The sequence below is a fragment of the Syngnathus floridae genome, chromosome 10 (genome assembly GCF_059516105.1).
Source record: "Syngnathus floridae isolate MCC-2025c chromosome 10, RoL_Sflo_1.0, whole genome shotgun sequence".
NCBI lineage: Eukaryota > Metazoa > Chordata > Actinopteri > Syngnathiformes > Syngnathidae > Syngnathus > Syngnathus floridae.
Genome location: NC_142422.1, coordinates 2895102 through 2919850, shown reverse-complemented (window position 1 = coordinate 2919850; position 24749 = coordinate 2895102). Strand labels below are relative to the sequence as shown.

Here is a 24749-nt window from a genome sequence, read left to right as displayed (position 1 = left end):
AAACATCCTCGAGTGTGATATTTTCAACACCATTGCATTCTCCTCCATCTTCTCCGTGCACGGAAGCCATCTTAATGTCTTCGACTGGCATCCAACAGCTTTATCGTTAGCATGCTGCTAAAGCTGCTAGCAAATTTTTGCTTACGTAGCCAATTTAGTTTTTTTGGTAAGAGTTCGTATTTAGTTGCGAGAAATTTTGCAAGGCAAAAAAACTTTCTATTGTTATTTTTGATAGAATGACACGTTTTGTTCACGAAGACTAAAAAGCGTAAAGAACAGGGTCTTTATTGTAAAACATGGAGGAGGCTTAGTTGCGTGGATAGCGACAGCTCGCCCGTGTGTGTGTTTTTGTGCGTGTGTGTGTCCAACCCACCCACTCCTATTCTTCCCTCTTCCCCTCTTCTTCACTCTCATTTTGCTCCAACAACAAACAAAGCACAATTGTATTTGTCTTAATCAGAGGGTCCATTTTCTCCCACCCTCCCTCCTTCTCGTGTTGGCTCCTTTTCGTTCAATATTTCATGCTGTAGAGAGCAGATCTATTCTGAGCTCTCTCGCTCTCTCTCTCTCTCTCTCTCTCTCTCTCTCTCTCGCTCATCCAGTGTCCCCGATCTTTAATAAAATTAAAAAAAAAATCCTGCCACACATCACTCTTGCTGTCCTTCCTCCTCGCTCTTTATATCTTATTGAACTTGTAATGGTCTGTGCCCCATCTAACTTTTTTTTTTTCTCCACCCTCCCCTACTCTCCCTCCCTCCCCAACATCCGAATCCATCACCTCCAGCCGCCCCCTACCCTCCGGTTGGCTGGGGTCACATGACTGTTCCAAAAAGTCTCGGCTCCTCCTCCTTTCACTCCTTCTCTCCCCCTTGGATTCGTCTCCAACACAGAGAAAGCCCTGTTCTCTCTCTTTTTGCACCTCCCTACACAAGTCGCTGTCCCGCACTGGTCCATCTCTCTCTTCCTCCTCCTCCTCCTCCCTTTTCTTGGCTCCGGTGTTGTTTTAGGCATAGCGGTGGAAGGTAAACAGCGAGATTGAAAATTCGTGTCAGTCAGTCGGCTGAGAGGGAGGACCCGCGATGGAGGGTGGGGGGGTAGCAGAGGTGGCGAGAGGTGAGGAGGAGGGGAAGGGGGGGGGGGGAGGCTGAGTATGTCAGTACAATTTACTAACACAACAGTGAACAGCGAGGCGGGCCGAGACGAGATCCGAGCTAAGAAAGACTCCCAAGTTCACGCTTGCCAGTTTACAACGTAGCCTACATTCACACGCCGGGCCTCCTATGGCGATTTCATATGTGTATTGTTTATTTCCCCGGGCCCTGAGAAGGATATGAACTCTGTGTGACAAAGCGGCGATTAGATTTCGAGGTTACCAAAAAAAAAAAACGTTTGACAGATGTGCCGTTTGGCCGGCAACGGGGGTGAAAATGTCATAAGAGCCTCGGTGTCACGCCGCGCGACGCTCGGCGCCCGGCTCGTTTCTCATAATAAGCCCGACGCTCAAGTAATCCAATAGCACCGCAGACCCGGTCCGAGGCGGCCGATTAGAATTGACAGGGGCGTTTTGCTGAAACAGGTTTTAAACAAAACCAAATGGAAAAAGCAAGAAGTGTTTTGGTATTGCAAGGAAGGAGGGCGAATGGGACCTCCCGCTCCTGATTTACAATCTCTGTCAAAATGTAACCAAGCAGAATATTTACAAGGCAAACCGGAGCAGGCTCCCCACAGTCGATCAAGCGTGCTTTTCAGGTGAAGCACTTTTTTCCCCCCCCCCCCCTCTCTCTGTGCTTTCTTTGGGAGAGTCCGGTCATGCATTTTGAGTTTTAGCAATTTTTTTTTTTGCACCCCCCCAAGCGCCCAAGTAGAGTTTTCTTGGCAGGGATGTGTCGTATTCGAATGTTGAATCGAGTTCTTGGGAGTTACCTTGGTTTCGGGAGCTTTGCTGAAACCACGGTGGAATATCCATCACTGGAAAGGATAAAAAAAAATGGCCTCAAATTTCAGACTTATTTGAAACAATCAGGCCAGAATGAAGCATTTGCCTTCCAGTGGTGGCACTAGGATTGTTTTTTCTCGGGGCATTTTGGGGGGGGGTCTTTGACTTTCAAATGTGGTTCAACTGTATAAAATTTCCAAGAACTTGATGATACGTTTGTTTACTTGAATATGAAAACACAGCCAGAGGATATTGTCATCGATTTTCTTGTCTACTCTCTGTAAAAAACAGGCGTTGGGGTTTCTTCCAAAACTCAGCCTCTGGCTTTTTTCTTTTTTTTTTTTAAATTCATCATTCTCTTCATGTTGGACTACAGGCAACAGAATCCCAGAGAAGATTCACGTTAGTGCCACAACTCGGCCGCCACCAGCACTCGGTGATGAAATATTAAGCCTCTCGGCGGTCGGTCGGTCGATCGGGCTCCACCGTGGACATCCAATGATGGAGTGAGCGGACGAGAGAAGGCCTCATTAAAAAAGGGAGAGAAGAAGAAGCGGGAGGTAGAACAGGCCGACCGCAAAGTGGGGGCCAAGGCAAAAGAGCAGCGCTAGCAGTAATAATGACGGACGCAGTGAAGAAAGTTTGCATCGCGGGGACGACAAGCGCGGGGTTCCCCGATGGCGTCTCATCCTTTCTCCTTTTGTTCCTTTCTTTTCTGACCCAATAAATCATTCTGTCTTTCCTTGATCCCAGCAGGCGACACAAAAAGCCAACTTTTATTCCTGCCCACGTCTACCCCTCTCGCTCGCGTAGACACAGGAAGGGAGGGGGGAAGAGGGGGGGGGGGGCGGCTAATTACTGAAGCTTTTACCAGGTCTCGGCAGGAAGGACCGAGTGCATTAATGTCTAACTGGGGGATATACAGCCCGGGTGACATGGCCAAGACTCTAATGAATGAGTGGAGAAGCGACTGCGGAGGGCAGCGGGGGTCAGGGAGCGGAAATGATTTGAATCATGTCGCCGCCTCGGCTGTCACGACACCCGAGCACCTGTGGGAAAGGCGCCGGACGGGAACGGTAAATGAAGGAATGGCTCGGCTCGGTTCGTCCTAACCTCGCGGGGGCAGACGTTTAGCCGTGCCGTATATATCATTTTGGGGGGGACCTATTTTGCCAACTAACCCTTTGGCGACCCGCAGAGGAGATAAAGGTGCTGGATAAAGACGGTGGTTAGATTCCACAAAAGACAGTTTGTAAACAGTGATGAGCCAAGAAGAGATTAGCCTAGATAAGTGGTTCTCAAAAGTTTTTTTTTTTTTTTTAATACTCAGCTCCTCCAACTATTATGAGCAGCATTAAAGCATAGTAGGCCCAAGTGTTTCATCAAAAACGAGCAGTAAAAAGTAAATGTATTATTTTTGTTAGCACTGCAAAATTAGCCACTGTGCTTAAATGTAGAAAAATATACAAGTGAAATTATGACTTAATTAAATGTGTGCATGTATTCATCTTCTAAAAAAAAACAATACGAAATGGTTTGATGCAAATGTGATTCAAAACTTTTTTTTTTTAATTTACATACTCAGTGGTATTTATTAAAAAAGTGGGATGGAATGGAATAATTCAATTATAGATTATTAAAAATTGATTTGACAGAATGAATTAAACTGACAAGTCAAGGTACCGCCACGAAGTTATTTCAGCCTTGAATGTGTGTGCGCTTGCATGTGTGCATAGTAGTAGGGGGGCGTGGCCATGCTGAGGGAAAAAAAATAAAAATGGGCTCCAGATGTGTCCCCCTGGCTGCAGTCAGACGTTTCTGGCAGATGATGGGTGGAGTGGCTGACAAGAACTTGGAAGTGGCAGTCAGGCGATTCCCGATGTGCTCGCGCCACCACGTTGGAGGACTGCGCTTGTGACGTCGACGGCCGTGGGCGGGGCCACCCAAGTGAACGAGCGCTGGCTGCCAAAAAGGAGGGAGACGCGCGGAGGAGAGGAGCTGAGCTGGAGGCAGGCACGCGAGCGAGCGAGAGGGCTCATCGGAGGGAGCGATGCTTGTCGGATTGAACCTTGGATGAATTGTTTCGCTGCTTTTGATTGATGGGAGGACAAATACCAAGCAGAAAGCAGCGTCACATTAAAAAAAACAACTTGAGGAGGACTTGTGTTTTTTTTTTTTTTGTGACAACACTGCCTAATTTCAACTCTTTCGCCTTGTTTCTTGGAGCATTCCATGATCGGAGGAAGACCGACCTCCCTTGTTGAGCGTCCCCGGTCACCTGCGCTCCTCTGGCGGACTCAGCTGCAGCAGTTCCCGGTGAGCGCAAGGACAGACCACGTCCAGTTTAAAAAAAAAAAAAAAAAAAAGCTACACTCCTGTTGCAATGAAGAATGGTGTGTGTATGCGTGCCCCGCCTCCCATTTATTAATCTCTCCGACTATTCATGAAACAAAACGCAAATGCAGCATTCAGCGTGCTCTGTCTAGCAATCTGTTTGCCCTCTATTTTGTCTGACAGGCGTTAGCTGGGATGTTTGAGTCGCGATCTTTGGTGGGCTGAAGGCACCGAGCGAGAAAGAGAGCGAGAGAGAGAGAGGGAAAGTGGCCCGAGACACGGAGGGGAGGGGAACCGAGAGCATGGCTCTGGTACCGCTGTCTCTCTGGGTGCTAACCACTCTCACCTGGGCCAGCCCGCTCCAGGGGTCCATCAGCAGGCATTCCATTTACTGGAACAGCTCCAACATCCAGTAAGACCTTTTGCCTTCTTTGCTTTGTACGGCGAGTGTGTGTGGAGCGTTATTTATTGTTATGATATTAGAAAGAAGAAATGTGCTGGTTTTCTGCCCGTTCTTTCTGCTTTATTATATCCCACCGGGATACTTTGAATTTATAGTTATGCATCCGCTGCAGTGTGTGTGAGTGTGTGTGTGTGCATGAAACATTTTATTGGAACACGTCTCAGCATGAGGCAAAAAATATATCAAAGAAGCTCTAAGGTCAAAAACAAAATCTTTTTAGAAACGTATGTGAATGTGAAACTGGCGACTTCATACTGTGCACATATTGAAGTCACTTTTTAATGTTAGCGGTCATGCAAGTGGAAAAAAAAGTTAAAAAGACTTCTATTTAATCCACCAGGCTTTTTTTATTCTAACTAAGAAGTGTAAAAAAAACTTTTTTGTCATATTTGTCAATGTGTGGCGGAGAAAAAAAATCTGCCGTTTTTTTTTTACCCAATTTTTTGCCTGATTTGATTGAATAAAACAGCCACCACATCCAAGGAAAAGCAACCAATGGTCTACAGAGGCGGGGCTTATGGGGTGTCAATCATTTATCATGCGCTCTTGGGCTTTGCGCACACACCCCTGAGGCTTCACATAAATCAACTTCAAATTGACATATAATCATGAAATCATTACGTCTGTTTGAACAAATATGACAAAAGTTTTTTTTTTTCCTCTTCTCACCAAAGAAGCCAAAGAAAAAGCCGGCACACACACCTACACGTAACCCTGTGCCGCTACGTTCGGCACGACGACACACGTTTCGATCTCGTCGTGCGTCTTTAAAAGCGAGCGTCGAGCCTATCCCAGCTGACTTCGAGCGAGGGGCGGGGCACACCGTAAATGACTCGCGTTCGTTCACATCTACGAACGACCGTGTCGATCTGAACCCGGAACCTCAGAACAGTGAGGCAGATGTGGCCCGCACTCCACTGCGCTGCCAAGTTCACATGCATTCAATCTGGAATGTTCTTTTCAAGCCGTTGTGCTTTCATCCGTTTGGAATGCATGAGAAAATCCACAAGACGTCGAACGGGACATAGAGTGATGTTCATTTCGACTTTTAGCGGAGTCTTTCTTTCTTTCTTTCTTTCCTTCTTTCTTTCTTTCTTTCCTGTTCTGGACCATTTCACTCTTGCACACAGTTTTGGTCGTGTCCATATTGTTCCCCTCAGCATCGGCCACGCAAACTCGGCCATGTGAGAAGAAGAGCGTGAGTCTCCGGTGGCTCTCTGCTCGGATTAGGAACGCTTCCCGTGGCTGACCCCGTTGTATTGCGTCGCGGCGTCACCGTTCAATCTCTCCCTTCTCTCGTCGTCTCCGAACCTCCCGCTCATGTCCGCGCTCACTCCCTTGTCCTTTTTTTTTTTTTCCGTCCCCTTAATCCTCTCGCCCTCCCCTTCGCCATTTAAGTGCTGCAGATCTTTGTCTCCTTTTCGCAACTTCCCCCGCGCTAACATCAAGCCAGACAGTTTTTTCTTATCGTGACAATCACCCAAGGTGATCCCAAAACAAGATAGTCTCACCGGCAAGGTCAGCGAATCCTTGACAGAAAAAAAATAAATCTGATATACTTTTAAGAAGTACAAATGTTCCCCTATCTGCCTGCGCGAGGCTCATTGCTCATCTTTGATATGCGCTAGCTTATTTCAGTTTGTTTGCAACTCCCGCCCGCTTTTATTGGGCCCCCAAGACAAAGAGATGAACTGCCGCTGTCACTTTTTATGACTGCGCTTATTAAAGATGTAAACAATATGAAAACTCAGCCGGAAAAGAATCAAGCATTTAGTCGTCTGTCTTCTCAGTCATCCGTTATTATTTTTTATAACAGGAAATTTCGGCATAGGGGGAAATTGACGCCGTCTTTTCTCTGTTATTAACTGGTGTGTTGAAAACAAAACAAATAGTCGCTCTTCTCAAATAGAGCCTTAGTATTTCTGTGCAAGGAGGAAAAAAAAAAAAAAATCTTCATAATTACCTCAGTTCCGAGTCGCTATTGTTCGCCTGAGCTCATTTCGACCCTGTTGCCGACCAAAACAGCAGCACCTCCCGAACCAAAAGTGAGTCATAAACAAGTAGAGTTAGATCTTAAATATGTAGAAATGACATTTTGGAAGAATATTTTTCATGATCCACATTGGGATGGGCAAATTATATACCGTCGAATTACACACCCTTTGAAAAACTTATAAATATTTTTGTCGCCGGCAGTAAAGGGTCAATTAAAAATGTCCATTCTCTCGATACACATGGCTGACATTGCGAAAGCTATAGGTCACGCTGTTACAAGTGTGCCGATACTATGCCCCCGATACTACCATCAGTATTGACGCATCCGTATACAAGAATGTACTAGACTGAATAAACTTCTTCTGGCCACTATATAAATAGTCATTATCAGTAATTGGTCGCATTCGAGTGGGTCCAATGGCATCGAAAATTGCTGCATATTTTATCGAAACCTTCAAGCAGAGTGGCCTCTAATACCTTTTAACTTTCCTTTTATTCTTGCAGGAATAGTTAAAGCCACTACGGATTTTTATAGCAAAGGACTTGAATTGGTCTTATTAAAAGTTCCACGTAATTAGGTGTCTTTCTTCGCCGACGTATCACTTGGCTCTCGGACAAAGGCTATCAGAGAGCGGCTTAATCTGTAACCTGACCCTCCTGATTCCCTGCGCTGCGTGCCAATCGTCCTCCCAGCGGTGTAGCCTCCTTCACTTGTGCGGGGAAAAAAAAAGAAAAAAAGACGGCACTTCATTAAAGAACACGCCGTCTCCGTGGACCTGATCTTCACGTCTTCCTTTTGTCTCTTTCCTTGCTTGCATAGACGTAGTGTCAATGTACTATATAAATATACAGGGGTGTCAAATTCATTTTTTTCGCGGGCCGCATCGTCGTCATAGCTTCTTTCGGAGGGCCAGTCAACCCGAATGAATGTATGAGCACCTCGTACAGTAAAAACTACAAAACAAATAACTCGTTTTCAAATCAGACGAGTAAAAACTGATCAAATATTTAAAAAAAAAAATTATTAAAAGTGAAGACAATTTGCAATTGTAGTAATGACACACAAATTTGATGCACAATTTGTCTTTGCCGGACACATAAAATGATGTGGCGGGCCGGATCTGGCCCCCGGGCCTTGAGTTTGACACCAGTGCCCTAATAAATAAATAAAATAAATAAATTCTAAAAAAGATATATGTATATATATATATATATATATATATAGCTATATATTATATTTTATTATATATTATTATATATAATAAAGGCACTTTTTACAGAATGACATTGTTTTCGTTAAGAAGCAACGAGATAATTGCCCTAAATAAATAAATAAATAAATTTTAAAAGAGATATATATTATTTATTTATTTATTTATTTATTTATTTATTTATATTATCAAAGAATGTCCAATACACAACCTGTCTAATTTCCTCTTTCCCGCAATTGTTGAACTCCCCTCTCGACAGCAGATCCCACTCGCAATATTCGCCGTGTCTATTCGCCGGACTCGGCGACACCCACTTGTTGTAAAGGTTGTTGTTGGCATGAGCGGTGTCTCGCCGCCGGCGGCGTTGCGGACTCTCCGGAGTTCCTTTCACTCGGCGTTGCGGCGTGGAGGTTTCCAAGGCCAATAATAAGCTGCGGTGTAGCTGTCAGTGGGTGCGGTAAACACACTGTAAAAAAGCTGCAGGCTCCTCATCCCGCATTCCGAGCTTTCTCATCAACCTCGTGAGACAGAGCGGTTAGTAAGGATTAGCGGCGTCATAAATAGATACGACTCGCCATTCATGTCCGGCAATATGCTTCATTTCCTGCTTTCGCACAAAAGCCCATCAGTCACTTGCCACTATTGTCCCTGGGCGCATTCATGGCGAGGCGGTCGTCGGCCGCTACAGATGTCGCCGTTCACTGGCGGGTGACGGAAACAAAAATAAATCCATCAGTTCATTAAATCGCATATTATCTTCCAGCACCTGGCAATTAGCCACCGCTGTGATTGCGTGTGCGCGGACGGTGTTTATGTGAGCCAGATCTAGCAGCTCGCTAATTAGCTATTTGCTGGCTAGCCGGTGATATAAGTGTTCGGAATGAGTTATTTTTTATTTTTAGATGTTTGTTTGGAGTTATGTCACTCATGCTGGTTGGCATCTTGTGTTTACAAGGACCTAGAGGCCTTGAGTTTAATTTGTTCCGCGAACACAGTTAACTTTTAAAAGTTGATCACAAATCATCCTTCCCTATTGAAATGAATAGAAATGCCGTTAATCCGTTCCAAAAAAAAAAACAACTTTTTTTCAAAATGTATTTTTATTAATGTCGTACTCTATATCGCCCCTTTGTAGTTTGAGTGACTTGGCCACCAGGGGGCAGTATAGTCCGGACATACAGACCAAAAAAAAGAAGAGTTTCACAAAACATAAGATTGTGAACCACTATATGACAATGACGAAGTGTCTTTGGGTACTTTGAAAGGCGCTAGTTAGTTATTTTAAAATTATTATATTAGTCTACAGTGAAGTAACTCTTTTTTGAGTGCAATTTTTTTGCTTCTCTCCCCACTTTTGTCATCTGGCCCAAGTTCCAGCGCAAACCTAATGAGGACAACCGTTAGAAGATCGATGTACCGAACAAACTAACTAACCTAACCTTTCCTCACTCGCAATGCTTTTATTTTTAATTATAGCAAAACAAAGAGCAACAGGAGGTTGGGGGGGGGTCACCATAATAACATTGATGATGTTTGACCAACGCATTTATTCCTTCCCACTCCTTGTTCAACACAATAATTTTTTGTTCCGCGTCGAGAAGCGTAGCGTCGACATTAAACAAGCCAATCAAGCGGGCTCCTGACAGCGGCGCAAACAATCCATCGTCTCCCGGCCCCACTTAGCGCAACAACATTTACATTTATGAATATGTGCACAAAGGAGACTATTACTCACACACTATCTCGTGACGTCCGTATTTTTTTTTGCAGCCGCATTAGTATGTACGAGTCATCCATCATGGACTTTTTCGCTCTGTCGCTAGATGTCAGATAGCACCTCGGCACGCACGCACCAGCTCAGCAATCATCATAGCGGTTATATAGATCCGGCCGTGCCAGCGGTCATTAGTCACAAATAATAAGGCCTCGTAGTCTGCGAGGTATGCACTTGTTTCGTTTTTCGGGAGCAAAGTGTGGGAAGTTTTTTTTGGGTGCGTGCCGCAGACACTTGCACCCCGCACGCCATTAATTAGAGACGATAGGGAACGCACCTGCGTGATGGATGACTGCTCTTGGCGTAATAAGACGCTCTGCGCCGAGTAAATTCGGATAGGCGGCAAAAGAAGTCATCGTCTCAAACTTGGTCTCATTTTGACATCTCGTTTAATTTGAGGCGAGTGTGTTCCTGTTTTTGTTGCCGGGACAAAAATATATTTGTAATTTTGGTCTCGGGATGGATAAAGTTAAGGAAACTGACGATTTAAAGTGACTTTTTTTTTTTTTGATTGACAGGCGATAAGTCTCGAGACTCCGCCTCCTGGCCTAAGTCAGCCCCCTCGGTGACCCTAACAGGATTAACGGTTTCGAAAATGAATGGACTTAAGGCTACATTGACAACAAAAGCACATTTTCCCACACTTTGTAAAACATTGAACATTTAAGGCTTTTCGTTATCTTTAACTTTACACGTACATAGTAAAAATTCTTTATTTTGCTCTAAAAATGAAATTGGACTCATACTTGCTCGGTTTTTATCATTCAGAAATTGTCAGTTAAATTTAAAGAGAGAATAAATGTATTTTTTTTTTTTAAAGGGGTTTGAGGAACAAATCCGACGTAATAGTCTTTTGTTTAAACAAGTCTTCCGCACATTTCCACGAAAATCCCTCACATTGATGCGCATAATAACGTAAGACATGGAAATGAAGCTCGACTCGGTCTTAATTGACTGTTTCATTCCCTCCCGTGCTGATGAGGAACTCATCAGCAGCACTTGAGTGAAAATGAAGTATTGATGTCCAATGCTAACTGTGATTGCTTTGAACTCAAACGTTGGCTCAGAAGGTTTAAATAATGTAAAGGCCATTAAATGTGGATTTGCACGTTGATTGGGTGACAATTGAGAACTAATGACTGATTCAAGGACATTACTTTACAGTATAGGCTCAAACCAGGTGGATTTTTTATTTTTTTTGGCGAAACTTTAGTGAAGAAATTGGGCTCCTGCAATTTAAGTCGACCGGCTCCTCTGGGAAGACTTTGGAGTGTGTCTCCGGGATTCTTTGTTCCGAATGCACTCAAGCAGGCATTTATGGACTTTATTTGAGCAATGGACCTTTGCCAAAGTTTTGTAAGAAAGTTCGAAGCGTGGAAAAAAAGTGCAAGTGGACGGGAAAGGAGCGAGGAACTATTTTTTGCGGCGGCGTAAGAATATGTGGTCACATGGCGCAAGCACAGGCAGACTTTGGGGAATTTAAAATTTTTTAAGTCTTTTTTTTATTTAAAAATAAAAAAAAAATTAAAATACAAATTAAAAAAATTGTTAAAATTTAAAATTTTTGTTAAAGTTTTAAATTTTATTCAAATTTAAAAGTTTGGTTGGTTTTGCGGACACTCTGAGATACCATTGCCTCCCCACTCCCCCAAGAAAAAAAAAACTAGCACCGCCAGTGAATGGCACGTATTGCATACAGATTTTCCCGTAAGAGCATTTTCATCCGGACACTATAGTTATACTAAAAGCGGAATTTGACAGAAATAATAGATTGCGTATTTTTGAAAATGCCTCTAAAAAAAAAAAACGGAGGCATCGGCACATTTATTAGATGCTGTCACAACTCATGCTAAATGCTAAATACATGCCAGTAAAAACCACATGGCCTGAAGCAAATAAACACACACTTTTTTTTATCCCTGACAGCCAAATCGACGACTGACCGCCTCTCCCTTCCCCTTTGTTATCTGCCCGCGTTTTCGCAGAAACGTAGGGTGAGACGGGAATTTATCTTCCCCACCCATGTGTTAAATTTGAACAAATTGCCCACAGAGAACAAATCCCACGGTAAAAGGCTGCAGGCAAATCACACACACACCAACACATGCACACACACACGCTTGTTGTCAGTCGATGCCAAGCTTCGGTGGCGTAATCAGGTGCTAATAACAAGGCCACGCTGTTTACAACCTGTTTTCAAACCACTTATATACATCCATAAATATACAATGTGTTTTGAGCCATAGCCCTTTAAGCTAGCACACACACATGCCCCCAGCAGATGTGCATATGGCGTGCTTGCAGGCTAATGATGGCAAGTCTGCAGCCTTATGCCGAGCGCGGTCACAACAGAGCAGAGCCGGCTTGCGTTAATAAAGCCGAGCGACACCACAATTAGGGTTTATCCTCTCGGGGATCGTAGACGTTGTCATCCTAGCCACCTGCCCCGGCTAGAGGTGCAACTTAATAACACTTAATGGGGCTGCTGCGGTGGAAACTGTAAGGTTGCACACAATCTGGTTGAGGATCGGGAAATAATATTTCCCACGGGAAATAATTGGAAGTAATCTGGTGTGCATTGGTAAATTTGTTTATGGTATAGGCGATATTTTATGTAATCAATTCTAGGTGATGTTTAGTGTCAAACAAAACACGTTTATTTCAAATGACCTCATAGCTTTGCCGTAATAAAGTCAGTTTAGCTTAATGCTAACAATAAAAAAATGCTAAAACACAACAAACAGGCTAACGGATAGCATCGATGTTAAGCGAACAAAAACGGTGGCGCAACACATGTAGTCAGACAATATAAGGCTACTCATAGGCATCTTTAATGAAGTCTCAGGTATTCCTGTTTTATACTGCCCCCGTGTGGCCAAACTGATATTTTATGTAATCAATTTTAGGTGATGTTTAGTGTCAAACAAAACACGTTTATTTCAAATGACCACATAGCTTTGCCGTAATAAAGTCAGTTTAGCTTAATGCTAACAATAAAAAAAATGCTAAAACACAACAAACAGGCTAACGGATAGCATCGATGTTAAGCGAACAAAAACGGTGGCGCAACACATGTAGTCAGACAATATAAGGCTACTCATAGGCATCTTTAATGAAGTCTCAGGTATTCCTCTTTTATACTGCCCCCGTGTGGCCAAACTGTGCACACCAAAAGGAGTCACGCAATGTTCTTTGAATTAATTCAAAAAAAGTGTTATTTATGTCATGAAAGTGTTTGGATAAAGTACAAAGCAAAAGAAGTGGTACCTCAAAGCTTTTTAAGGAAAAACGCCGGTCGAATTTCAATTCCGGAGGGGGCATTTGAATTCCGTCTTTTTATCTGCTTAATGGAGTCAGTGAGAGCGGCGAATTTTTTGACAGACACTTGATTATGAGGGCAACGGAGGTCGCCTAGTCAACAAACACCACACTATGCCGATTCTACCCGCAGGAAAAAAAAAAAAGAAAAAAAAGCCGACGTCTTTAATTGAGGTTTTATCCATTTAAGCTGTCACAAAGCGGCCGACGCTGAAAGCTTTTTAACCGCTCCCATCGCCCGTAATGACGCACATCACAGAGTTAATGTGTCTGAGCCCCCCCACCCACCTAGCGGAATGGGCCGGTCCAGTAATTATACGAAAATTAGGACACCGCTAAGTGAATTATGACTTTAACAAGTCACAGGGCAGCCGGGCTTGAAATATTTGAACGCAAACAACCGCACCATGTTTGGAATTAGGAGCGGAACTTTGACGGGATACTTTAGCGCTTCTTGGCCTAGCGGATGCTATGCCGTTGTCTCAGCATGCGGCTGCTGCTTCTTTTGTTTCCTCTCTTGCTGTTTGTTTGTGTTTGCGCTCAATTTACTGACAATACTACACACAAACACACACACACACTAATGTTGGCTTCTCTGCAGCACTTCTTTCTTCTCGCTCGACGTCGCACAACTCTGCGTGTGCACGTTTGTGCGTGTGTGTGTGTTATTCCTTCCTGCTTGTTTATGAGGGATTAACGTTTTTGGCTTCCCGTCCTGGAATCGATCAATCCCTCCGCACGAAAAGCAAACTTTGGAATTTGCACACGTGTGAGTTTGTCGGAGTCACTGCGGAAATTAACTTACTTACAGCAAATTTATGTTTTTGTTGATATCGGGTCTTTTTTAATTGTATATATTATACTCATTATGAATCCTCGAGGGGGCTGATGGATATTTTGGAGAGTCAGTGGAAGGTTGCTCAAGGGCAACTCGAATGTAGCAAACTAGCGTCTCTCCAACGATTTTTTTTTTTTTACTCGGGCCACCATGTCTGAAAACCTTACCTCTTCTCTGACCTCACTTTATTCTCGTGATTGATGACTTCTAACAAAAACGATCCTGTCAGAATCCATAATGTGGCACACGCGTATCCGTGGCGGCTCTATAAATTGAAATAATATATTTCTCCATAGATGCCTCGTGAATAAATGAGGTCTCACCGCTGTGAAATAACCGCGCCAGTGAAGGCAAAATAACATTACCGCCATGAAACGCTTCCCGGGGTCCATTGATATGCAACATTGCCTGGGATGCAAATCACATTGCTACAGATGTATATCATCATATAAATCATCATCTGCTCCCCCCCCCCCCCCAGCCACCCCAACCAGCTGCGTGCATCCATGTGTGTGTCCGTGCGCCTCGTAGTATCATTTGCTTTGATTTCAATCCAGTGTAAATGTCAGCAGTTGCGCATCGGAGCGAGGGATAGCTCGCCGGCCTAAGCGCAAAACACCCACGCAAGTCTCCAGCGCTCCCAGGCGTGGAAGCGCGAGAATCTTTTGCCGTAGTAAGACGACATATGAATGAGAATTTCACCAGTCTGCGTAATTAAAGTCCGAGCTTGGCCCTGCAGGAGGTGAGCGCTGTCTTCACCATGCCTGATGGGAGGGGGAGTAGGAGTGGGAGGTGCTTGGAAGATATATGTGCGGTAGGGGTTGTTGAAATGAATGCACCCTGGTTCAAAAGAATTCTGTGTCACTTCCCGGGAGAAAGGGAAGTAAAGATAGTGGCGGGGTGGGGGGGGGGTAGATGTCGGAGAACAGAATGTGTTGTGTGGAGGTAGCAGAGTTTATGCAGCCAGGCAAACACTCCTCCCATCCCTAATATGTGCATATGTGAAGGAGAGCTTGTGTTGTGAATACCCCTCAGCCACAAGCATACCACCCACATGCATCGCCGCCATAAATATGCATGTTCCTCCTCAACCTCCCGTTTCATTTTCTTCCGTACATGCGAGGCGAGGGACAAGGAAAATATGCAAGGACAAGTGTTGTCATTTCCTCTCTCAAGGGAGGGGATTGTTGTTTTCCACCCCCCCTGCCCCGACAATGCTGATTATGTGAACAAGAGTATAAAAAAAAAGCAACAGATTGTAATTTTGGATCAAGCTGGTAGGAATTCGGAAGAGTTCATAATCAATGTTGGCAGAAAAATTTCAGGGTTCTTCAGCAGGATAAAAATGGGCAGGAAAGCCTACTAGAACATCCAAACTTGTTTTGGGGTAAATCAGAGGTGATTTAACATGAGTTTGATTGTAATTGGTTAATTGGGAGCACAGTTGTGAGGGTGTGCGCACTTATGCAACCACAATATTTTGATTTTTTTCCTGCCTTCTCTAGAAAATATCTTTTAATTCATCTGAGGGTTATAGGTTACTACATTTATTTGATATTTACTTGATTATTCTTCCTCTTACCCACTCTGGCCCCGCCTTCCCAGTAGGGGACCGCAGAATCCGAGGTCCAGTGTGCAAGAAATGACATCAAAGGGTCGTATTTTTTGAATTTAGGTCCAATTAAATAAAAAAACCGACTGATGCCACACACAATCCGCCCACTCGCTGCGTCTTCAAATATTCTTCCAGCATCACATGTTGGATTTTCTCCACTGTATCAAGCGAGATAATCAAAGGCTCCGTGACAGCCGAGTCGGCGACTGGTACATTCTAGCATCTTTCAGCCTCTGGGGTAAAATAAAAAAAAACAAAGAACGCAACAAGACGGACAAAAAACTCACTTACGGAGGGCAAAGACGAAGGAGGGGAGGCCACGGAAGAGTAGCGAGAGGAGGTGCCCCGTGGAACAGTACTGCCAAAGCCGAGGTCAATTGTGATGAAAATGGCCGTTCAGCATGCTAACAATAGCGTGTGAGTGACAGGACTAAAGCACCACGGACGGGCTTATCCCGATCACTCAGGGCCTTGACTGTGGCGGTGCGATCACAATCCCCCCGGAGATCTGTCCTTCTTTTTTTTTTTTTTTTTTGGACGAGCCTGATCACAGAGCACCCACAGTCCCAAAAGCTTCGGCCCCCGCAACGTCCCTGGCATTAGCATGTCAATGGCGGCCCGCTTGTGGCCGTGCCATAGTTGCCTCCTGGTTAGCGGCGCCCTGTGCCTTCTTTCCCGCCGCCATTCAACGGGGAGTCAATACGGACTCCGAGTGGGAACGGGATGAAGCTCGTCCCCTGAGGATGAACTGAGCTGAGCAATCCATCAAAGACATTAACTCGTACTATTTGTGTCTGTAATGTTTGAATTGTGGCCTCTACTTATATCCCAAATTATCTTGCCCCATTGAAATGAATGGAAATGCTATTATTTCATTCCAGCCCTACATTGTGACTCTTTCGGTTTGGGGTAATATTAATCGTTCTTTGCAGAGGATAAAGAATATATGCCTTTATATTGTTTGTGTTCCTACCAGCTTGTATAGAGCTATGTGTTAGCATCACAGTAGCGGACTTTGCTAGCAGTTTTAAAAATGACTCATTCACTTTTTTGAACTTTAAGTCGTGGCAATAAACACTCAGAAGATTCCGGCTTGAAGAATCGTTTACAATTTGCCAAACTGTCGCTTCTTGTCAAGTGAGTTGAGTGAGTCCATTTTTTTTTTTGCCTCTAGCAATCGAAACACATCTGCGTTTGTTCTTCTTGTTGGTGACCTGATTTAAGTTCTTACTGGATTACACAACAAAAAAAGTCCAATTTAGCCCGATCCAGACGTACAGAGGTGCAACACGGGCCTATTAATTTCGGGTGACAGCCGCTCCCCGACGGAAGTCCCTTAAGGAGCCTCGCCGACCCCGAGTCGTTAAAACAAAATGTTCAGGACAAAAATTTCGCCTGGCGGAGTTCTGCTTCCCTGCACAGCTGCTTGACTACATTTAACATCATCGCACAAGTTCAACATCCCGCTCGCCAATTGAGCACATGAAATCCGTTCCGAGATGAACCAAAATGTGCTTCGTTTAGCTTAATACGCTAATCAAAGCCGTACGCTACGACGGAATGTCCACAGTCGTATCTCATCTACGAACGCCATCGGTCGCTTTCAATTAACAGTCAGAGCTGGCGGATCGTTTGTGTGAATATTTAACAAGCAGTCTGTGTGATAGCGTAATGACTCCGGAGAGCTGAGCTTGGCTGGTGGGAGCGTCAGCAGCATGGCAGCTGCCGCGTTCCGTTTGCTCCACTCCGGGGCCCTGGATTAGTCAAGTATGAATAACTACTTGCTGACTACATCATTGGGTATGGGTGTTTCACAACAGTAATAGTTTTTAACTGGTACCTCTAAAATTCCAGATGTTTTGGGGTTTATGTGTAGAATTGCACGCTATTATGTGATGGTAATTAGGAATTATAGTACGGTTGGTCTTTGGGAGAAATATTTTCCTTATTGCAGATATTTAGGAATGGCAAAATGGTGGAGGAATCAAGATGGAGGATTTTAGAACTGGAGGAAAAAATTTCATTGTTTTTGGAAATAATTTACTTCATGTTTTGGTGGAATTTGTGAGTAGATTCTTTCAATATATATTTGTTTTATTTATGAGTATTGGTTTTATTATTTGTATTTGATTTTGATTTTATATTTATGAATACTTAGGCATTTTTTTATTTTACAAAAATAATAATTTATTGCATTTTCGGGGGTACATTTTAGCAATGGGCGAGTGCCAATACCAGATATTGATATCCAACCGATACCTGGCATTGAGGTATCGGTACTCGCAAAGGCAGCCGATACTGTGGCTGTTCCGGAATAAGGAATTATTAGAAATTAGAATAATCAAAGAAAAAAAATCATCAATAATTTATATTTTGTTTCTTTAAAAAAATATCTGTCATTGTTTTGGAGGGGAAATTGTATGACTCAAAATTACTTCGTTATCGGTAACTGGTATCGGTGACTACTCGATTCGAGTACTTGTATTGATACTGATTTGAAAGAAAAATGATATTGAACATCCCGAGTGAATTTCATTTCATCAAAGATATGCAACCATTTTTTTCTACAAATCGAAAATTACCTTTACAATGGAATTTCTGTAAATTCTTATATACAGGTGTCCTCCCTGGCACTCGTACACCTCAGAACAAAACAGATGACCCTCTTTTTTTTTTTCCCCCCCTCCTATATATGATAAAAAAAGAAGAGCCAGAGTGAGTGAGAAAGAAAACTGTGGAGAAAATCAATGTCGAAAAAAGTATCTGAAGAAAAAGTCAAAGTTGTAGAGGAGACGGCTGCGATATTGGCAGCGGACGTCATGCTTTGTCACGGAGAATCAGAGGCGCCGTGCGAGATGCTGTTTGATGTCCTGCTCTTGTTTTAATCTGTCAGTCAGCACACACACACACACACACAACTACACACACACAGTCTGCATTCCCTGGCTACGCTCGTGCAGAGTGCTGGGAGGTTATCATGCATCGTCAGGTGCCAGACCGACTCAGCAGCACATTTGTCATTTGTAATTAGAAAGAAAAAGGGGGGGCTTGATTCCTCCTACCTCACCTCTCTCCAATACTCAGGATGACTTTCTGGATATTGACAAATAACACACACACACACACTCATGCCAACACTCACGCACTGACACATGTTTGATGAGCCAAGTTTGATTCCATTAAGCCGAGTTAGTCAGCGAGGTGCCGGGATGAATGTTGATGGGGCCCCTCGGAGCCAAATGGCATCTGAAGCAGACACTCAGAACTAATTGTCACACAACATACACACGTTAGCACACACACACAATGCCTATATGGTCTTGGGTGTCTTTGCGGTCACGGTCTTTGAAGCTTTGAGTTCTGGTCACGGTTAAAGGGGCTTCCTTTGCAGAGGAGATGCCAGCCAAAAAAAAATCAAACTGCGTAGGGGGGGGGAAGTCTGGGACGGATCGAGAGGGGGGAGGCGGTTTTGGAGCCCGCATGTGTCCATTCCTGATGTATTCTAATGCTAAGTGTGGATCGCAGGCACAGGACCCTCGTATGCTATTCATATGCATATCTGTCTTCGTGTCCATTTTTTATGGCTCAGCTTTCCGTGGCACACATTTCCATATCAATGTGAACATGGTTCAGGTTGGAAGAACCTGATGGATCTCCATCTTTGCTATTGAGTCAACCCATAATTCCAAAGTCTTGGTTTTGACTAGGCCATAGCGCCAAAGTCTTCAAAATGGAGGCTTTGACTTTTCCGTTGAGTCTGGTTCAAATCTAAAGTTTTTGTCTTAGACAACATGTTGGCCGATTAATTGTATGACAAATTGTGCTCACGATTTGTTTCCTTAAATGGACAAACCAAGAGCAGGTTTTTTTTCTCGTGTTATAAAAGTCAAGTGCCAAAAGCACAACTAGCTCAATGACAAAAAGTTACTTGCTACTATTACGTTTCCCTTTGGGACAATTATTGGACTCTAAGGTCGCCGGGGTCAAAAATATTTTTTTCCCAAGCTATAAAAGTCAAGGTAACTTGAGTGAACTACCAATGAAAATGTATTGCATCCCTAAAGGTACATAAAATATTGGATTTTTTTTTAATCACATTTAACCTGAACTCTGCTTATTTGGACTTATTCATATATTTTTTTCCAGATTTATATACGTGCCCCAAGATCCCCAGATTCAATGTTGTGTGCTCTGCTTTGTTTGCCGTGTGTTCCGGTCCCTGACCGATTACGCCGTGAAATTCCACATTATCAGGCGGCAGGGAGTCTCACATGTGGACGGACGGATAACAAAACACACAAACTCAATAACGCGGCAAGTCAGAGAGGCCCGGGATAGAAAATGGAGCGGCGGTGTGGCGGTGTCAAGGCGTCGTGACGGATGTTAGTTGTAAAACTGCTCGCTCACAGCTTTATTGTCGTGAGGGGGGGAAAGGAACGGTTAGATTGATGCAGCTTCTTTTTTTTTTTTTTCCACAGATGTACCCCCCCTTGAGCCTGTTAAAACACAGCATAGGTCAGCACACAAATTTGCAAAAGTCAAACCACCATTACACGGCTTTTCATCCCTGCATTGGATTGTTCAGGTGTCCCTAATGTTGTGGCCAGCGGGTCTTTATCAAGCAGCAGCACGGCGCCTGAATACCAAAGATAGTCGCTTTCACCTCCGAGTGTGCACGCGTGTGCCCCCGAGTCGCTGGAGGTGATTTGATGTCACCCTGTTGTCGCAGAAGAGGCAGGCCTCCTGCTGCAGGGAGGTTCACCTGCCTCTCCTCCACCATCCATCATTCTTCTCTTAGCAGACGCTCACCTCATTATACGTCCTCGGGACTTCTCTTGCTCCATTTCAGCTCTCACTGGGCTGCCCCTGGTAATGTATGTCCAGTGGTGGGAAGTAAGCACAAAGACTTTGTTACAGTACTTACGGATCTGTGGATTTTAAAAGTCGACACACCCCCTGTTTGAAAGCCTGTTTTTGTATTGATTGTGGAAAATGACTGCAAGATGAATCATTTCAAAACTTAAAGATTTTGTTATGGTCCAATGAAACCAAGGTTGAACTTTATGGCCGTCATTCAGCAACATGCCGGTTATATAAATAACAGGGTGTGCACACTTTTGCAACAGCACTATCTTATTTGCGAATTTTTTTATTCCTTATCGAATTTTTTCCCCCCCAATTCATTTGAATTGCACAGTTTGTAGGTGACACACGAATAGGAAAAGACAGGGTGTGCACACTTTTGCAAAAGCACTATCTTAGTTGCTCATTTTTCATCCCTTATCAAAAAAAGTTTTCTCTTAATTCATTTGACTTGCAGTTGTAAGTCACATGAATAGGAAAAGTTTTGAAATGGTTTCCTTTTTCATATCGCAAATCCTATTATTTGAACAGGGGTGTGTAGACTTCTCATATTCAGTAGATAATTTGAGTACAGAGTGTGACTACTTTTTCCACCTGCATACCCCCCGTCTCCCCCAGCTGCCAGCGAAGTATTATTTGCGCGAGCGTATCTCTGTCCTCTAATTCCGATTATAAGGCGCCGATGGGAAAGCGATGGCGGTCGGCCCGAAACGCGCGCCGTGTCTACGCACTTAATCAAATCGCTCGGCCGTAATATTGACTCATATCACCGTCTGGCGACATTGCCGTTTAATAGCGTGTGTGTGCGCACGCGTCCGTCGGTGTGTACGCCTCGCGAGGACTTATGCGGCTTGCCGGAGCCATTACGGTCTAATAGGCCTCGCGGAATGTGCCGTAATGACACAATAAAACAATTGAATACGGTGGAGGAGAATTACTTTTTCAAAGTGGCTGAAGCCAGAAGCAATCTCGGAGCGACAAACACAAAGTAAAGACGAGGCTTATTAAGAGGAGAGGTGAACTCTCGCTCCGTTGTCATCCGTCATCAAAAGACAATTGTACGAAAGTGTCTTGAGAGATGATTTATGAAGGAACCCACCATGGTCAGGCTTTGAGCGCCATCACCGCTCAATCACGCAAAATTGATCGTAATCGTCCTTCCGGTTCAATAGCGGCCGATAAACCAAGCAGGCAGTTTAATGTAGATGAAGCTGCAAGAAGCGGAATTTATTTATGCTTCAGATATGGTTGAAATGTTTGCAGGAGATTGATGGGGACTCATAAAGACTTGGTTTATCTTAAAGATCTGAGGTAGAGGGGGAATAATTACATTTTAAAGACTCACTTTGTCTTTGTCAGCATTTTTTTAAAGTGAGGAGTTCTTAGAATCCGACGTGGGGTCTTTTTGACCTGAAACGTTCATGAATCAAGGTAGCGATTCCCTTTGAAATGAATGGTAACGCAATTAATCCGTTCCAGCCTACAAGCTAAGTTTGTTTTTTCAACAATGTGCAGTTGAAAAATAAATAAATAAATAAATAAATAAGAATGGATGGATGATGGATGGATGGATGGATGGATGGATGGATGGATGGATGGATGGATGGATGGATGGATGGATGAAAAGAAGAAGTCAATTTTGAGACAAATTTTCGACAAGGTCATCATTTCAGAGGTGCTACATTTTGTATCATGTTTGGTGTCGCACCCGCCGTGTTATTTTTCAAATGCAAAATGGCCGCCTCTCCTCAATAAAGGTTCGGAACCACCGGCATAGATAAGCCGCTAATGGGCTGCATTAGCAAGAGCGTCCGCCGTTGTCAACAAATAAGCCGTGAGAGCTTCTACGATGCTTATCATCAAACTACCAGGAGGGCCATTAGGGCGAGACGGGCATCCATATTGGAAGTGGGCGGAAGCCATATGTGCAAATGTTGCTTTGTTGCCGTGCACATCCTCTGATTCACCTGGCAGACAGAAAGTGCTAGTAGGTGTTAGTCTCCTCTCCCGTCTTGTCGTTCCTTCTCCCGCTTTGTCCTCCCGCCGGCCGCGTGCGTGTCTTTATGTAATCATTTTGTAGAGATCTGTTGAGAATTAGAGATCGAAAACCCATTTGCGGAGGTTAGCCGCGCGCACTCGCCCTATTTGTCTGCGGTGAAATCGAAACCTCGCCCTCCGCTGCCCTCTACCTCTTCCCTTCCTTCTCTCGCTGTCCCTCTACGTCTTGCTCGCTTTCTCGGGAGGGTCACAAAGCCGTCGCGGTGGAGAGATTAGATGATTGGGAAGAAATGAGGGAATTTGTTAAGGATAGCGGGATGTACAGTTGGGGCAATAAAAAAGAAGACGGTGTTCGGGTCAAGCTTCATTCGAGGGGGAGATGAGGTGCGATGCTTTGCTGGCCAAAATGGGCTTTTAGAAGAAAGCTTCTCACAGATGAGACCTTTCAAAAATGTTTAGCATGTGGTCCTCAGTTTCAATACATCAGTCCTTTTTTGTTTTTGCCCTTAGCTTAATGCTAACACACAATGTAAAACGCCATTGACAGGCTAATGAATATCTCCTATGTAGACATTTGAACAAAAATGGTGCAGCAACACTTGTAGACAGACGATATGACAATACATCTGTGAAAAATGAATGTTCTTCGTCTCACGATTGTTTTATACCGCCCCCCAGTGGCAAAGTAGCAAATTAAAGCCACGATTACTTAACTGTTTATTAATACGTTTCCTTTCCCCATCATGAATAAAATGGCTCGTAAGTTGTTCCTTATTTGTTTGTCTGCCAGTTTCATTGTTTCATATTATTCATAAAGGCCTTCCATTCAATAGCTGACAAAAAAAAACTTGATTAACTGATTGTGAGTTCGTCCGACGCCCGCCCCTTCTTGTCGCAAATGTAATATATTCTCGGCAGGATTTGATCAATTCTTGTTTGGTAATTATTTTAAAATGTCAGAGCTGTTTTGCAAATCAGTTTCCTCGCAGGAGTGCAGTTTAGGCTTTGTTTATAATTACATTTAGGTGGCTGCGGCTGAATAATACACGCTGAAAAATTAGACTCAAACTGGAATAAAATGCTTGATCACTTTTTCCGCAATGGCAAAATATTTGTTGTAATTGTTTAATTTCTGCCCCCCCTTAATTTTATGGGTAAACAATCCGGAATCCAGGCGCACTGATTTTTCCATCAGTCAAAACAAGATGCTTTCATTGGCCGGTCGTTTTGCTGAACACGTTTTGAATTATTAATGCAATTGCGAATATTAGATTAAGCGCCGTTATATCTGACTTTGATCGAACGGCCCGAGTTGTGCAACATTAGAAGCCGGCATCTGTTCGGTTTTACCCTCAACTTGTATACGCCCAAGATCAATTCAAAGTGGAGTGTTAGGTGATTGAGCCCAGACAAAGCAGAAGTTTAAAAAAAAAAAAAATCGGTGTTATGACAGAGTGAGACATCGCCTCAGCTAGCAGTCATCTATTAATAGTTCCCGCTAATGCTTGTCACTTTCAACCATCTAATTGTCATTCATCAAATTTTAACTTCCTGACTAATGATTGAACAAAATTCTTCAATTATGGAGCAGAACAAAGCAACTTCTGTTGAATTTTTAAATTTACATTAGGTTGAATCATTTTAGCATGCAGCATAAGCTAACAGTAACATTAGCACTTATGCTAACATATTTAAGAAAGGGTTGGTCCACTATTGGTCTTTAATTAGCATGACGCTAACCTTTCCATGTTTTTTCCATCTTCACCTTGCCGAGTGAATACTGTACGTCAAACCTACATTTTTCTTTCACACGCCAACGCTGACAAGAATAAAAAAAAATGTAAGAATGATGTATCCGGCCTTGGGAGCTAGCAAGACGCATTAAACGCCATCATACATGCACAATTGCGCCGAGAGGACGTGACGGATGGAGTGGAAAGGAAGTGGGATGTGGAGGAGGAAGGGAGTCAACACTTTGCGATGGAGAGAGGCGAGAGGCAAGGGGGTAATAAAGGGAGAGATAAAAGCTGACGCTGCACTTTGGCGCTTGGTGGGAGGTCTTTGTCTCAGCTCATAACATAGTGCTGATGACTGTGTGTGTGTGTCCGCCGCATGTGTGTGTTTGTGCGAGTGGGAGAAGGAGTCAAAAGCACACTGAAGCAAATCAACTGAATGAAATACAACCCCCCCCCTACTTGCTGCATATATATGAATCATCATTTCGACTCCCCCACCATGCGTGGAGCGATTCCACCATGTTTGTAGTGTGATTCCAACATGATGTAAAGTCGTTCTGCCTTGTAAATGGTGATTTTGTCATGTGCTTCCACCATTTTATGGAGTAGTTCCTCTGTTATGTTCGTATAGTGATTCACTGTTGTCTGGTGTTCCGCAGGGTTCAATT

General features: G+C 43.7%; 1 protein-coding gene across 2 annotated transcripts in view; it reads left to right on the top strand.

The window, feature by feature from the left end:
- The window catches only part of efna3b (ephrin-A3b), a 55141-nt gene that overhangs the window by 13116 nt on the left and 17276 nt on the right, over positions 1–24749 (top strand). For both annotated transcript variants that reach the window (XM_088387286.1, XM_088387285.1), the window contains 2 exons: positions 4163–4252; positions 4454–4682. In XM_088387286.1, coding sequence (XP_088243412.1) covers positions 4573–4682 — 110 coding nt within the window. In that variant the 5' untranslated portion in view covers positions 4163–4252; positions 4454–4572. The remainder of the gene's footprint in view (positions 1–4162; positions 4253–4453; positions 4683–24749) is intronic.